Source organism: Callithrix jacchus, chromosome 6 (assembly GCF_049354715.1).
Source record: "Callithrix jacchus isolate 240 chromosome 6, calJac240_pri, whole genome shotgun sequence".
Lineage (NCBI taxonomy): Eukaryota > Metazoa > Chordata > Mammalia > Primates > Cebidae > Callithrix > Callithrix jacchus.
This window is the reverse complement of record NC_133507.1, coordinates 162,898,448-162,912,017: the sequence shown is the minus strand read 5'-3', so window position 1 is coordinate 162,912,017 and position 13,570 is coordinate 162,898,448. Positions and strand designations below refer to the sequence as shown.

At 52.6% G+C, this 13,570-nt stretch overlaps 1 protein-coding gene across 2 annotated transcripts in view; it reads left to right on the top strand.

Moving 5' to 3' along the window:
- The window catches only part of THAP4 (THAP domain containing 4), a 49,838-nt gene that overhangs the window by 2,454 nt on the left and 33,814 nt on the right, over positions 1 to 13,570 (top strand). For both annotated transcript variants that reach the window (XM_035306380.3, XM_078329011.1), the window contains exon 2: positions 825 to 1,987. In XM_035306380.3, coding sequence (XP_035162271.1) covers positions 825 to 1,987 — 1,163 coding nt within the window. The remainder of the gene's footprint in view (positions 1 to 824; positions 1,988 to 13,570) is intronic.

Sequence of the window (13,570 nt, the reverse complement as noted above, 5' to 3'; positions counted from 1 at the left end):
GCTTATTTCATTCAGTATAATGTCCTCAAGGTTCATCTGGGTTGGTTGAGTTTTTTGAAGGGAGAGGACGGGGTCTCTCTCTGTTGCCCAGCCTGGGGAGCAGTGGTGAAATTCTAGGTCACTGTAACTTCGAATTCCTGGGCTCAAAGAATTCTCAAGCCTCAGTCTCCCCAGTAGCTGAAACTGCAGGTGAGCACCACTGTGCCCTGCCCTGAGCTCGCCAACTTTTATAAGGAGCATTTTTACTCCTGGAGGTGGAGATGCAGCAGGACCACAGAACTGCAGCTCTGGAGTCTGGAGGGCTCCACGTTCTCAGCTGCTGGCGCACAGCCAGGGCTGCCTCTGCTCTCCTGACCTCTCATGCCCCCATCTCTGTGGAAGCTGGCCCTGGTTTTAGCACCCAGAGTCTTACCTTCCAGGCAGGTCAGCTTTTAGGAGCTATTTCTTGCTGTCCCGAGGCCGTCCTAGCCCTGTCTCTGAGCATCCTGGGCAGCCTGGGGAGGAGTTAGTTACCTTCATTCCCGTCTGCTCTCCAGACTGGAAGCTCCTTAAGGCTAGACAATGGGTCTTTCTGATTTCTACTCCAGTAATAATTTGCAGGTAGAAGATGTTCCTTAAATCTTTTTGAAGTAGTTTTTTCTTTTTTTAAAAGTTTAACATTTTTTTTCTTTTCATGAGGTCCAATCAGCATTGATGTATTTTTTAAATGGATGAAGTCATTACAGCTTTGGGTGTCTGTGAAAACACTTGTTTTGCTTTTACAGTTGGTCATTTTAAAGGGAGACATTTAATTATTTCTAATTACTTTGTCATTTGTCCTGTAGGTTCCCCCTAAAGGACTCAAAACGTCTAATCCAATGGTTAAAAGCTGTTCAGAGGGATAACTGGACTCCCACTAAGTATTCATTTCTCTGTAGTGAGCATTTCACCAAAGACAGCTTCTCCAAGAGGCTGGAGGACCAGCACCGCCTGCTGAAGCCCACGGCTGTGCCATCCATCTTCCACCTGACCGAGAAGAAGAGGGGGGCTGGAGGCCATGGCCGCACCCGGAGAAAAGATGCCAACAAGGCCACAGGGGGCGTGAGGGGACACTCGAGCGCTGTCACTGGCAGAGGAGCTGCGGGTTGGTCACCATCCTCAAGTGGAAACCCGATGGCCAAGCCAGAGTCCCGTAGGTTGAAGCGAGCTGCTCTGCAGGGTGAAGCCGCACCCAGGGTGGCCCGGGAGGCTGCCAGCCAGGAGCAGGCCCAGCAAGCCCTGGAACGAACTCCAGGAGACGGACGGGCCACCATGGTGGCAGGCAGCCAGGGAAAAGCAGAAGTGTCTGCCACAGATGCTGGCAAGGAGAGCCCCACCTCCTCCATCGAAGGGGGTGTGGCAGATAAGAGTGGCATTTCCATGGAGGACTTTACGCCCCCAGGATCTGGGGCATGCAAATTTATCGGCTCCCTTCATTCATACAGTTTCTCCTCCAAGCACGCCCGAGAAAGGCCATCTGTCCCCCGAGAGCCCATTGACCGCAAGAGACCGAAGAGAGATGTGGAGCCGAGCTGCAGTGGCAGCAGCTTGGGGCCCGACAAGGGCCTGGCCCAGAGTCCCCCCAGCTCGTCACTCACCGTGACACCGCAGAAGCCTTCCCAGAGCCCCTCCGCCCCTCCTGCCGACGTCACCCCGAAGCCAGCCACGGAAGCCGTGCAGAGCGAGCATAGTGATGCCAGCCCCATGTCCATCAATGAGGTCATCCTGTCAGCATCGGGGGCCTGCAAGCTCATCGACTCACTGCACTCCTATTGCTTCTCCTCCCGGCAGAACAAGAGCCAGGTGTGCTGCCTGCGGGAGCAGGTGGAGAAGAAGAACGGTGAGCTGAAGAGCCTGCGGCAGAGGGTCAGCCGCTCCGACAGCCAAGTGCGGAAGCTCCAGGAGAAGCTGGACGAGCTGAGGAGAGTGAGCGTCCCCTACCCAAGTGGCCTGCTGTCGCCCAGCCGCGGTCAGTACCAGAGCCTCTCGTTCTATGCTCCCTTGCCGCTAGAAGGGGTTTCTCTGTGAGGTGGCCCACGTCCCCTGAGCATTTCTGGGGGGTCTCGAGCTCCTTGTACTCTCAGGAGGAAGTGCTGGTCGTAGCCATACGTGTGGACAAGGGAACCCGGGTTAGAAAGCAGGTTGCACTGCACCGGGTCCCACAAGAGGCATCTGTGTGTGTACGGATGTAGCCCGTAAAGGGGGCAGGCAGCCTGCGTTAGCGGGGAGTCCTGGAACGCCTCCGCAGAGAGTGCACAGGGAAAGGTGGCTTCTGTGCCACACCTTAACGTGACAGAAATTCCAGATGAGTTAGGGGCTAAATGAAGAATGAGGGTAAACTCTCAAAAGAAGCAAATATCAGAAACTATTGAAATCGTGAGGAAGTTCTTTCCATTTACGTTCCGATGAATGTCCTTGAAGTTAAATCATCATGAACATTAATAATTATTTTAACATCTATTCGATTAAAACATCTATTGAGGCAGGATTGGTGGCTGACATCTATAGTCCTGGCACTTTGGGAAGCTGAGGTGGGCAGATCACTTGAGGTCAGCAGTTTGAGACCAGCCCGGCCAATATGGCAAAACCCCATCTCTACTAAAAACATACCAAAATTAGCTGGGTAGGGTGGTGCACGCCTGTTATCCCAGTTTCTGGGGAGGCTGAGGTGGGTGGATCGCTTGAACCTGGGAGGCAGAGGTGCGCCAAGATTGTACTACTTCCCTCTGGCCTGGGCGACAGAGTAAGACTGTTTCAAAAAAGCCATACACATCTGTTGAAATACAATATATTCTTAGCCGGGTGTGGTGGCACGTGCCTGTAATCCCAGCTACATGGGAGGTGAAGGTAGGAGAATAGCCTGAACCTGGGAGGTGGAGGTTGTGGTGAGCGGAGATGGTGCCACTGCACTCCAGCATGAGCGACAGAGCACAACTCTGTCTCAAAAAAAAAAAATACTTTCTCTGTGGCAAAAATTAAAACTGCAGAAATACAGACTAAAAAGTAGTAAAAATTTTCATTTCTTACCCATCGCCCAAGTTTTATTTCTTGTTGCTATTAAAAATTTGGTGTGTAAAGCAGGCACAGTGGCTCATGCCTATAATCCCAGCACTTTCGGAGGCTGAAGAGGAAAGATGACTTGAGTCAGGAGTTCAGACCAGCCTGGGCAATGTAGGGAGACCCCATCCCTACAAATAATTTTAAAATTAGCCAGTATGGTGGTGCGTGCCCGTGGTCCTGAGTGCTTGGGAGACAGGCAGAAGGGTAGCTTGAGCCTGGGAGGTCAAGTCTACAGTGAGCTGTGATCGCACTGCTGCACTCCAGCCTAGGCGACGGTGAGATCCTGTCTCAGAAAAAAAGTTTTTCTTTGTAGTCTTTACGTGTATATTAGCTCTATTTCTGTCCCCCGCCCCCATTTTACTGTTAACTACTTCTTAAAATTGGTTTCTAGATGTTGTTTACATATGGTGGATGGTTTCCTTTGCCTGTTGTGTACATAGGAAAACCATTTTCCTGCCGCCTTATTGATTTCATCTGGATCAGTGTTTGTCAGTAAGTATGTGATAGTGAGACAAGGTTTCAGGGCTTCCTGGATCCTCAGGGCAACAGCCACCATCACATGCATTTCCGGATGCGTCCTGGGCAGGAGCGTGCCACTGAATACCGCTGGTCTAGATTTCCACGTCAGATCTCGGTTTTTGGGTTTTCGGGTTGAAACCGTGTACTGTTTTCTCCTGGAATCTTACTTTTTTGGACATCATCTCACTCCTTTGCCCAGGCTGGAGTGCAGTGGTGACGTCTCAGCTCACTGCAGCCTCTGCCTCCCAGGTTCAAGCGATTCTGCCTGGGCCTCCAAACCAGCGCTTGTCACCATACCTTTGTATTTTTATACTACTCTTTGTATTTTTAGTAGAGACAGGCTTTCTACTACCATGTTGGCGGCAGTGTGAGCCACTGTACCAGGCCTTCTCTTGGAATTTTGAAGCTGCTTGTAGTTATCAGAGCTGATGTTGCTTTTCTTCTCTCTGTTCCTCTTGGTCAAACTTCCTGAAGTTTGTCGCCATTACAGGTTTTCCCAGACAGCCAGCCCTTCCTGTCTCTGAGTTGTTTATGCTCCTTAATCCTCACATCTTTTCACTTTCTTGGGTTTTTTCTTGTAGTTCTGGTTCCTGGCGTGTTCCTTAACCGGACAATGGAGGCTGTGGCTCTTCGGCTCCTTGGCGACGTGCCACGGACCTGCCTCTCTCTGCTCTTGTGGCTGTTCATTTCTGAGTCGTTTGTAATTCCAGCCTTGATGCCCCCTTTAATTAACCCTGTGCTTATTTAAAAGGGTGTCGACAGATTTTTAAATGCACACGGATTGGGGGAGGGGAGCTAATTTCTTGTAGTTGTTTTAAAATTTGACTGCTTTTTGGAACCCTGTGAGACTTCATTGTGGCCAACATAGTCCCTTTTTGTGAGCGCTGCAGTGTGGTGTGAGAAGAATGTGTCCTCAGCACTCCTTGGTTACATTGTTATCACCCGCAGCGGGGCACTTGCTCACTTGTGCTGGTCAGCAGACGGACCTTGCCTAGCCTCTTGTCAGGCCCTGGGTCCGCTGGTGTCTGAGAAGGGTAAGATCGGCCTCCCGCCGTGCTTCCAGAGCCGCCCATTCCTGCTCATACGTCCAGGTTTTGCTTTTCACCTCACGGCATGCTGCTTATGCATAAGTTCTCCTGTTACCCACACAAGAAACCCTTTTTGTCCCACTTAAAGTCTTATTTCTTCATCTCCTTATTTTCAGCCTTTTCATGTTTTACGGTTATTTTGTTGACTCAGTCTAAAAGTCTTTTTGTAGAGTAGTCATTTATAGTTGTGATTATTGGTAAGCGGGAATTTGGGCCTATTTATTTTGTAATTTGTTAGGCTTTCTCACCATTTTCTCACTATTCTTCTAGTGCATATGTTTCAGTTTTTTCTTTTTTTAGAGACAGGGCTTTGTTCTGTCACCCAGGCTGGAGTGCAGTGGTACTATCACAGCTCATTGCAGCCTTGACCTCCTCCTGGGCTCAAGCGGTCCTCCCACTTCAGCCTCCCAAGTAGCTGGGACTGCAGGCACATGCCACCACATCTGGCTCATTTTAAAAGTTTTTGTAGCAATGGGGTCTTACTGTGTTGCCCTGGCTGGTCTTGAACCCTTAGCTTCAAGTGATCCTCCCGTCTCAGCCTCCCAAATCTCTTTACAATTGTGAGCCACTGTGCCTGGCCCATCTTTCAGTTTTAGAAACAGACATGGGAACCCCTCTTTGTGTAACTGTTGAGCGCTGATGGGTTCTGGGTGCCACCCTCCCTAGGTGGAGGCTGTATATGCCATCCTAGTTCCAGGTGGTTCTTTCTCCTCCCCATCAAGCAACCGTAATTACTAGGTTTAAGTATACATTTTACTGGTTACTTTATTTACTGTTATTTATTGCATTCAAGTTTCCCCTCCTTTCTGGCAGTATTTAATGACTTTTTTTTTTTTTGGAGACAGTCTCAGACTGGAGTGCAGTGGCATGATCTTGGCTCACTGCAGCCATACCCTCCTGGGCTCAAGTGATCCTCCCACCTGAACCTCCCAAGTAGCTGGAACTACAGGCATGTGCCACCATGCCTGGCTAATTTTTTGTATTTTTTTGGAGAGATGCCATGTTGCCCAGGTGAGCCACCGCACCTGGCCTTGACTTTTTTAAAAAAAAATTCATACTCCAATACAATTTTGAGGTGGGCGCTGGTGATTGTTGTGGCAGTCCCAGGGTAGATGGCGATGGCTGAGACTTTAGGGAGGGCGTGGCAGCGGTGGTGATGCTGGAGGACTGGCTGGGTTCCAGGGCCTGAGAAGCAAAAGAGCAGCAGGCCAGCTACAGGGATTGATCTTGAGCACCTCAGGGGTGCCACGAGGCAGAGGCTGGGGGAGGACAGAAGAGAAGGGTGAGGAACAGAGTTTGAGTGCTCTTGGGTGCTGAGGCTGGGATTTGAACAGTCTGAGGCCAGTACCAGCCTCCTGGAGTTGGGCAGGTGAGTGTGGGGGTGGGGGAGCAAGCAGAGGTGTTGGAAGCCTTGGGGTTGACTGTGGTTCCAGGCTGGGCTTCCATGTCCCGGTCTGGGAGCAGGCCTTGCTGTGATGTGAGAGGGGCAGTCGAGGCAGGTACAGGGGAAGGCCAAGGGCTGGTGTAGGAAAGAAGAGCACCCTGCTGTGCTGCCACCCGGCCGGAAGGGAGAGAAGGGGGGGCTAGATCCCAACCCACACCCCTTGCCCCATAATGCAGAGACTGGGACTAGACGCACTCCCTGTGTGATAGAGAGAAGGGCCCAGACATGCCCCCAGGGTTGCTGGCGACTGGAATCTCACTGGAGAGGCTGGTGGAGTCCGGCGGAGAGGGGGCCAGTGATGAGGGGCCAGGTTTGGCTGTGCAGGGGATGGGGCAAGCAGACCAGAGCCAGAGGGAGTGTGGCTCCAGGGAGAGTGTGTCAGTGGGGAGGGCTGTGCGGGGCTGGGTCCTAGAGAGCAGGGACAGGCGGGGAGAGTGTGTCAGTGGGGAGGGCTGTGCTGTGGGGAGGGCTGTGTAGGGCTGGGTCCTGGAGAGCAGGGACAGGCGGGGAGAGTGTGTCAGTGGGGAGGGCTGTGCGGGGCTGGGTCCTAGAGAGCAGGGACAGGCGGGGAGAGTGTGTCAGTGGGAAAGGCTGTGCTGTGGGGAGGGCTGTGTAGGGCTGGGTCCTGGAGAGCAGGGACAGGCGGGGAGAGTGTGTCAGTGGGGAGGGCTGTGCTGTGGGGAGGGCTGTGTAGGGCTGGGTCCTGGAGAGCAGGGACAGGCGGGGAGAGTGTGTCAGTGGGGAGGGCTGTGCTGTGGGGAGGGCTGTGCGGGGCTGGGTCCTGGAGAGCAGGGACAGGCGGGGAGAGTGTGTCAGTGGGGAGGGCTGTGCTGTGGGGAGGGCTGTGCGGGGCTGGGTCCTGGAGAGCAGGGACAGGCGGGGAGAGTGTGTCAGTGGGGAGGGCTGTGCTGTGGGGAGGGCTGTGCGGGGCTGGGTCCTGGAGAGCAGGGACAGGCGGGGAGAGTGTGTCAGTGGGGAGGGCTGTGCTGTGGGGAGGGCTGTGCGGGGCTGGGTCCTGGAGAGCAGGGACAGGCGGGGAGAGTGTGTCAGTGGGGAGGGCTGTGCTGTGGGGAGGGCTGTGCGGGGCTGGGTCCTGGAGAGCAGGGACAGGCGGGGAGAGTGTGTCAGTGGGGAGGGCTGTGCTGTGGGGAGGGCTGTGCGGGGCTGGGTCCTGGAGAGCAGGGACAGGCGGGGAGAGTGTGTCAGTGGGGAGGGCTGTGCGGGGCTGGGTCCTAGAGAGCAGGGACAGGCGGGGAGAGTGTCTCAGTGGGGAGGGCTGTGCAGGGCTGGGTCCTGGAGAGCAGGGACAGGCGGGGAGAGTGTGTCAGTGGGGAGGGCTGTGCTGTGGGGAGGGCTGTGTAGGGCTGGGTCCTGGAGAGCAGGGACAGGCGGGGAGAGTGTGTCAGTGGGGAGGGCTGTGCTGTGGGGAGGGCTGTGTAGGGCTGGGTCCTGGAGAGCAGGGACAGGCGGGGAGAGTGTGTCAGTGGGGAGGGCTGTGCGGGGCTGGGTCCTGGAGAGCAGGGACAGGCGGGGAGAGTGTGTCAGTGGGGAGGGCTGTGCGGGGCTGGGTCCTGGAGAGCAGGGACAGGCGGGGAGAGTGTGTCAGTGGGGAGGGCTGTGCGGGGCTGGGTCCTGGAGAGCAGGGACAGGCGGGGAGAGTGTGTCAGTGGGGAGGGCTGTGCGGGGCTGGGTCCTGGAGAGCAGGGACAGGCGGGGAGAGTGTCTCAGTGGGGAGGGCTGTGCAGGGCTGGGTCCTGGAGAGCAGGGACAGGCGGGGAGAGTGTGTCAGTGGGGAGGGCTGTGCTGTGGGGAGGGCTGTGTAGGGCTGGGTCCTGGAGAGCAGGGACAGGCGGGGAGAGTGTGTCAGTGGGGAGGGCTGTGCGGGGCTGGGTCCTGGAGAGCAGGGACAGGCGGGGAGAGTGTGTCAGTGGGGAGGGCTGTGCAGGGCTGGGTCCTGGAGAGCAGGGACAGGCGGGGAGAGTGTGTCAGTGGGGAGGGCTGTGCTGTGGGGAGGGCTGTGTAGGGCTGGGTCCTGGAGAGCAGGGACAGGCGGGGAGAGTGTGTCAGTGGGGAGGGCTGTGCAGGGCTGGGTCCTGGAGAGCAGGGACAGGCGGGGAGAGTGTGTCAGTGGGGAGGGCTGTGCGGGGCTGGGTCCTAGAGAGCAGGGACAGGCGGGGAGAGTGTGTCAGTGGGGAGGGCTGTGCAGGGCTGGGTCCTGGAGAGCAGGGACAGGCGGGGAGAGTGTGTCAGTGGGGAGGGCTGTGCAGGGCTGGGTCCTGGAGAGCAGGGACAGGCGGGGAGAGTGTGTCAGTGGGGAGGGCTGTGCAGAGCTGGGCTCTGGAGAGCAGGGACAGGCGCAGGCACTGCCCTGTGTGCCTTGTGCCCTTGTGCCCCTGGAAAGGTGAGGCCAGGCCACGCTGGCTGGGCATGCAGGGTGGGCGCAGGGGTGTCAGGAGCGAGGGTGTGGTGGGGAGAGGATGCGCTCCCCCGGGTTGCAGTCTGCCTCCCAGCCGCCTGTGGCGCAGGCCCTGGGTCTGTGTTCTGTGTTCTCGCTGCCCGTGTGGGTTCCTCAGTGACAGGCTCTTTTGGTCGTTCTTCAGGGTTTTTATGGAAAAGGCTACACATGTGTCACACGTGTCTATTCAGCTTGTCATCTTTAGCCAGTGTCTAGTTTTGGGCAAGTTCCCCAAACTGGATCTGGGCCTGTGGGCTTCAGAGGTTGGTCCAAGCCACCCTCCACAGTCGGTACCAACTAGCACTCTGTGGACAAGGTGTTCTCTGCCAGCAGCGGTTCCTTGAGGGCACGTGTTAGCGTTCCTACAAACCACAGGTTCTCGGTCTTGCTTGCCAACTGAGTTATAAACGTTCTTGATATAGTAAGAATACTAATCCCTATTAAATATTATTCATATTAAATATAAATATTAAATGTTTCCTAGGTTCAGTAATTTGACACTTGCTTCAAAAATCTGTGTTCTTTTCATTCCTTTATAGATTCATTATCTACATGTAATTCTTGAAATCTGGATTTTCAAAATCCAAGTACGGCTGGGCATGGTGGCTCACTCCTGTAATCCCAGCATTTTGGGAGGCCAAGTTGGGTGGGTCGTGAGGTCAGGAGTTCAAGACCAGCCTGGCCAATATGTTGAAACACTATCTCTACTAAAAATACAAAAAATTAGTGGGTGTGGTGGTGGGCACCTAAAATCCCAGCTACTCGAGAGGCTGAGGCAGGAGAATCGCTTAAATGGGGTGGGGCGGAGGTTGCAGTGAGCTGAGATTGCACCACTGCACTCCAGCCTGGGCGACAGAGTGAGACTCTGTCTCAAAAAAAAAAAAAAAAACAAGTACAACACAAGTGAACCTTAATGTAAACTGTGGACCCTGTTTGTAATAACATACGAGTATTGCTTTATAACTTGAGATACACATACCACACTAATGCAAGATGTGAATTATAGGGGAACAGGGCAGGGGGTGAGAGGGCTAAGGAATCCTCTGTACCATCTGCTGGATTTTTCTGTTCTAAAAACAATCTGTTAATAAATAATAAATGGAAGCTGGAGAGTTGGGAGAAGTTCAGACAAAACCAGAATGCCAGAAGAGTGATAAATAGTGAAACTAGGGACAGGTGTGTGGATTTATTACACTATTCTGTTTAATTTGTAATGTTCAAGATTTTTCACAATCGAAGGTTTTTCAAAACTCCAGATTAGTAGCCAGATGCGGTGGCTCATGCCTGTGATTGCAGCACTTTGGGAGGCCTAGGTGGGTGGATCACGAGGTTAAGAGATTGAGACTATCCTGGCCAACATGTTGAAACCTTGTCTCTACTAAAAATACAAAAATTAGCTGGGCGTGGTGGTGTGCGCCTGCAGTCCCAGCTACTCAGGAGGCTGAGGCAGGAGAATCTCTTGAACTCGGGAGGTGGAGGTTGCAGTGAGCCGAGATCGTGCCACCGTACTCAAGCCTGGAGACAGAGTAAGACTCTGCCTCAAAAAAAATTCCAGATTAGCTGGACACAGTGGCTCATAGCTATAATCCCAGCACTGGGAGGCTGAGGAGGGTGGATCACCTGAGGTCAAGAGTTTGAGACCCACCTGGCCAACAGGGTGAAATCCCGTCTCTACTAAAATCACAAAAACTCGCCAGGCCTGGTGACACGTGCCTAATCCCAGCTACTCAGGAGGCTGAGACAGGAGGATCACTTGAACCCGGGAGGCGGAGGTTGCAGTGAGTTGAGATTGTGCCACTGCACCCCAGCCTGGGTGACAGAGTGAAACTCTGTCTCTAAACAAAAAAAAGGTGCTAAGAGAGAATAGAAGGTGTTTTCCTTTTTATGATGTTAGCGCTAGGTGTTTTTTTTTTGTTTTTGAGACAGAGTCTTGCTCCATCACCAGGCGCCGGGCTGAAGTGCAGTGGCACAATCTCGGCTCACTGCAACTCTGCCTCCTGGGTTCAAGCAGTTCTCCTGCCTCAGCCTCCCGAGTAGCTGGGACTGCAGGCATGCACCACCACGCCCAGCTAATTTTTGTATTTTAGTAGAGATGGGGTTTCACCATGTTGGCCAGGGTGGTCTCAATCTCATGATCTCATGATCTGCCTGCCTCAGCCTCCCAAAGTGCTGGGATTACAGGCATGAGCCACCGCGCCGGGCCCTAGCTCTAGTTTTCTTTACATGTCCTTTATCAAGCTGGTGAAATTCCCATTTATTCCTTGCTGAGAGCTGTTATGAATGGGATGTTGGAATGTGTCAGATGATTTTTTTTTAACCTGTTAATGTGATTTATGGTCATATGATTTGCCTGTTGATGTGATTTATGGTCATATGATTGATTTTAGAGCACAGAGCCAGCCTTGCACACCTGGAGTAGATCCCAGTGGGTCATAGCATATGATTTCTTTTATCCTTTTTTTAAATTTAGTCACTAAGGTTGCATCTGTGTTCATGAGAGATGGTTGTCAGTAGTTTTCTTTTTCTTTTTTTTTGAGACAGTGTCTTGCTCTGTCACCCAGGCTGGAGTGCGTAGTGCGGAGGTGCGATCTCGGCTCACTGCTGTCTCAGCCTCCTGGACTCAGGTGACCCTGCCTCAGCCTCTCAAGTAGCTGGGACTGTGGACACGTGCCATTACACTGGCTAGTTTTTTAAGTTTTTGTAGAGAGGGGGTCCCAGCCTGCGGCCCAGGCTGGTCTCGAACTCCTGGCTCCAAGTGATTCTCTCACCTTGGCCTCTGAAAATGTTGGACTACAGGTTGAGCCACCACCCCCAGCTTGTAGTTTTCTTGTAGTGTGTGTGTTTTGGTATTAGGGCCATGCTGGACACGTAGAACGAGTTAGGAAGCATTTCCTCTGCTGCTGTTTTCTGGTTTCATTTCTTTCTTGAACACTCGGTAAAATCCACCAATGAAGCCAGCAGGGCTTGGTGCTTTCTGTTTTGGAAGGCTACGAATTATTCCATTTCCTTAATAGCTGCTGTGACATAATAAAGAACGTGTATTTGGTCTCTGCCCCAGAACGTGGCACGGAACTCCTAAGTCTCCCAAGCAAAATGGTGCTCTGAGCACCTGCCATTCTCGTAGTCGGTCTTTGCCCTCATCCCCCTGGAATGTTCGAGTGAAGTGATTCTTGGCAGGGGGCGTTCCTAGATGAGGGCTGCTCATCAGAAAGACCAAGCCATAAACAGAAGCTGGGGACATTCAGCCCTACCTCCTCCCTCCTGCAGGAAGGGGAATAGGGTGGAGTTAATAATTGATCATGCCTCTGTAATTAAGTCTCCATGAAAACTTCACAACTACAGGATTTGGAGAGCTTCCAGGTTGGTGAACACATCTGTGTGCTGGATGAGGTGGTGGTGCACCCCAACTCCACAGCACATGCTCGTTGCCGAGGACCCTTCCAGACTGCTCCCTATGAGCTCTGTCTCTGGCTATTTATTTGTGTCTTTAAAAATATCCTTTGTAATAAATTGGCATTAGTAAGTAAACTCTTTTTCTGGGTTCTGTGAGCCTCTCTAGCAGATTTTCAAATCCAGGGAAGGGGCTGTGGGAGTCCTAGATTTGTAGCCAGGTGGTACAGAGGCTGTGAGTAACCTGGGGACCCCATGCTTGCCATTGTCCTCAGAAGGGGGCAGTCTTCTGGGACTAAGCCCTGAACCTGTGGGATTTACACTAACTCCGCTTTGTGCCGGAACTGAACTGACATGCAGGATACCCAGCTGGCGTCAGAGCATCAGTCGGTGTGGGAAAGACTGGTCACAGAAGTGTCCTGAGTGTGTGTCTAGAGGAAAAGTTCGCTTTTTTCCCTATATTCAGTGTAAGCCTATTCGGATGATCAGTTTTGCCTGGTGTGAGTTTTGGATGTATCTTTCAAGGAATCGGTCCATTTCCTCTATGTTATTAAATTTGTGGGCATGGAAGTGTTTAGAGTATTTGTTTGTTAACCTTTTAAGGGGCATGGGATTAAGAGTGATTCACCCCCTCCCCTCTTTTTTTTTTTAATATGTCAGTAATTTGTTGCTTCTCTCTTTTTTTAACCTTTTTTCTTTCTTGAAACAGGGTCTCACTCTGACACCCAGGCTGAAGGGCACTGGTGTGATTTTGGCTCACTGCAACCTCTGCCTCCTGGGCTCAGGTGATCCTCCCTCCTTAGCCTCCTGAGTAGCTGGGACTACAGACACATGCCACCAAGTCCTGCTAAGTTTTGTATTTTTTTAGAGCTAGGGTTTTACCATGTGGCCCATGCTGGTCTGGGACTCCTGGCTCAAGCTGTCTGCCTGCCTCAGTCTCCTAACATGCTGGGACAGGCATGAGCCACGGTGCTGGCCTCTCCCTTTACTTTTAATCTGTGTCTTTGTATTCAAAGTGAGTTTCTCTCTTTTTTTTTTTTTTGAGATAGTCTTGCTCTATCGCCAGGCTAGAGTGCTGTGGTTGGATCTTAGCTCACTGCAACCTCCGCCTCCCTGGTTTAAGCGATTCTCCTGCCTCAGCCTCCCAAGTAGCTGGAATTATAGGCACACACTACCACATCCAGCTAATTTTTGTATTTTTAGTAGAGACGGGGTTTCACGATCTCCTGACCGAGTGATCTGCCCACCTCGACCTCTCAAAGTGTAGGGATTACAGGTATACAAGCGTAGGCCTGGTCTCAAAGTGGGTTTCTTTCTTTCTTTTTTGAGATGGAGTCTCACTGTCGCCCAGGCTGGAGAGGCAATGGCGCAATGTTGACGCACTGCAACTTCCGCCTCCCAGGTTCAAGTCATTCTCCTATCTCAGCCTCCTGAGTAGCTGGGATTACAGGCACACACCACAGTGCCCAGCTAAGTTTTGGTAGAGATGGGGTTTCACCCTGTTGGTTAGGCTGGTCTTGAACTCCTGACCTCAATAATCCACCCACTTCAGCCTCCCAAAGGGCTGGGATTACAGGCATGAGCCACTGTACCCGG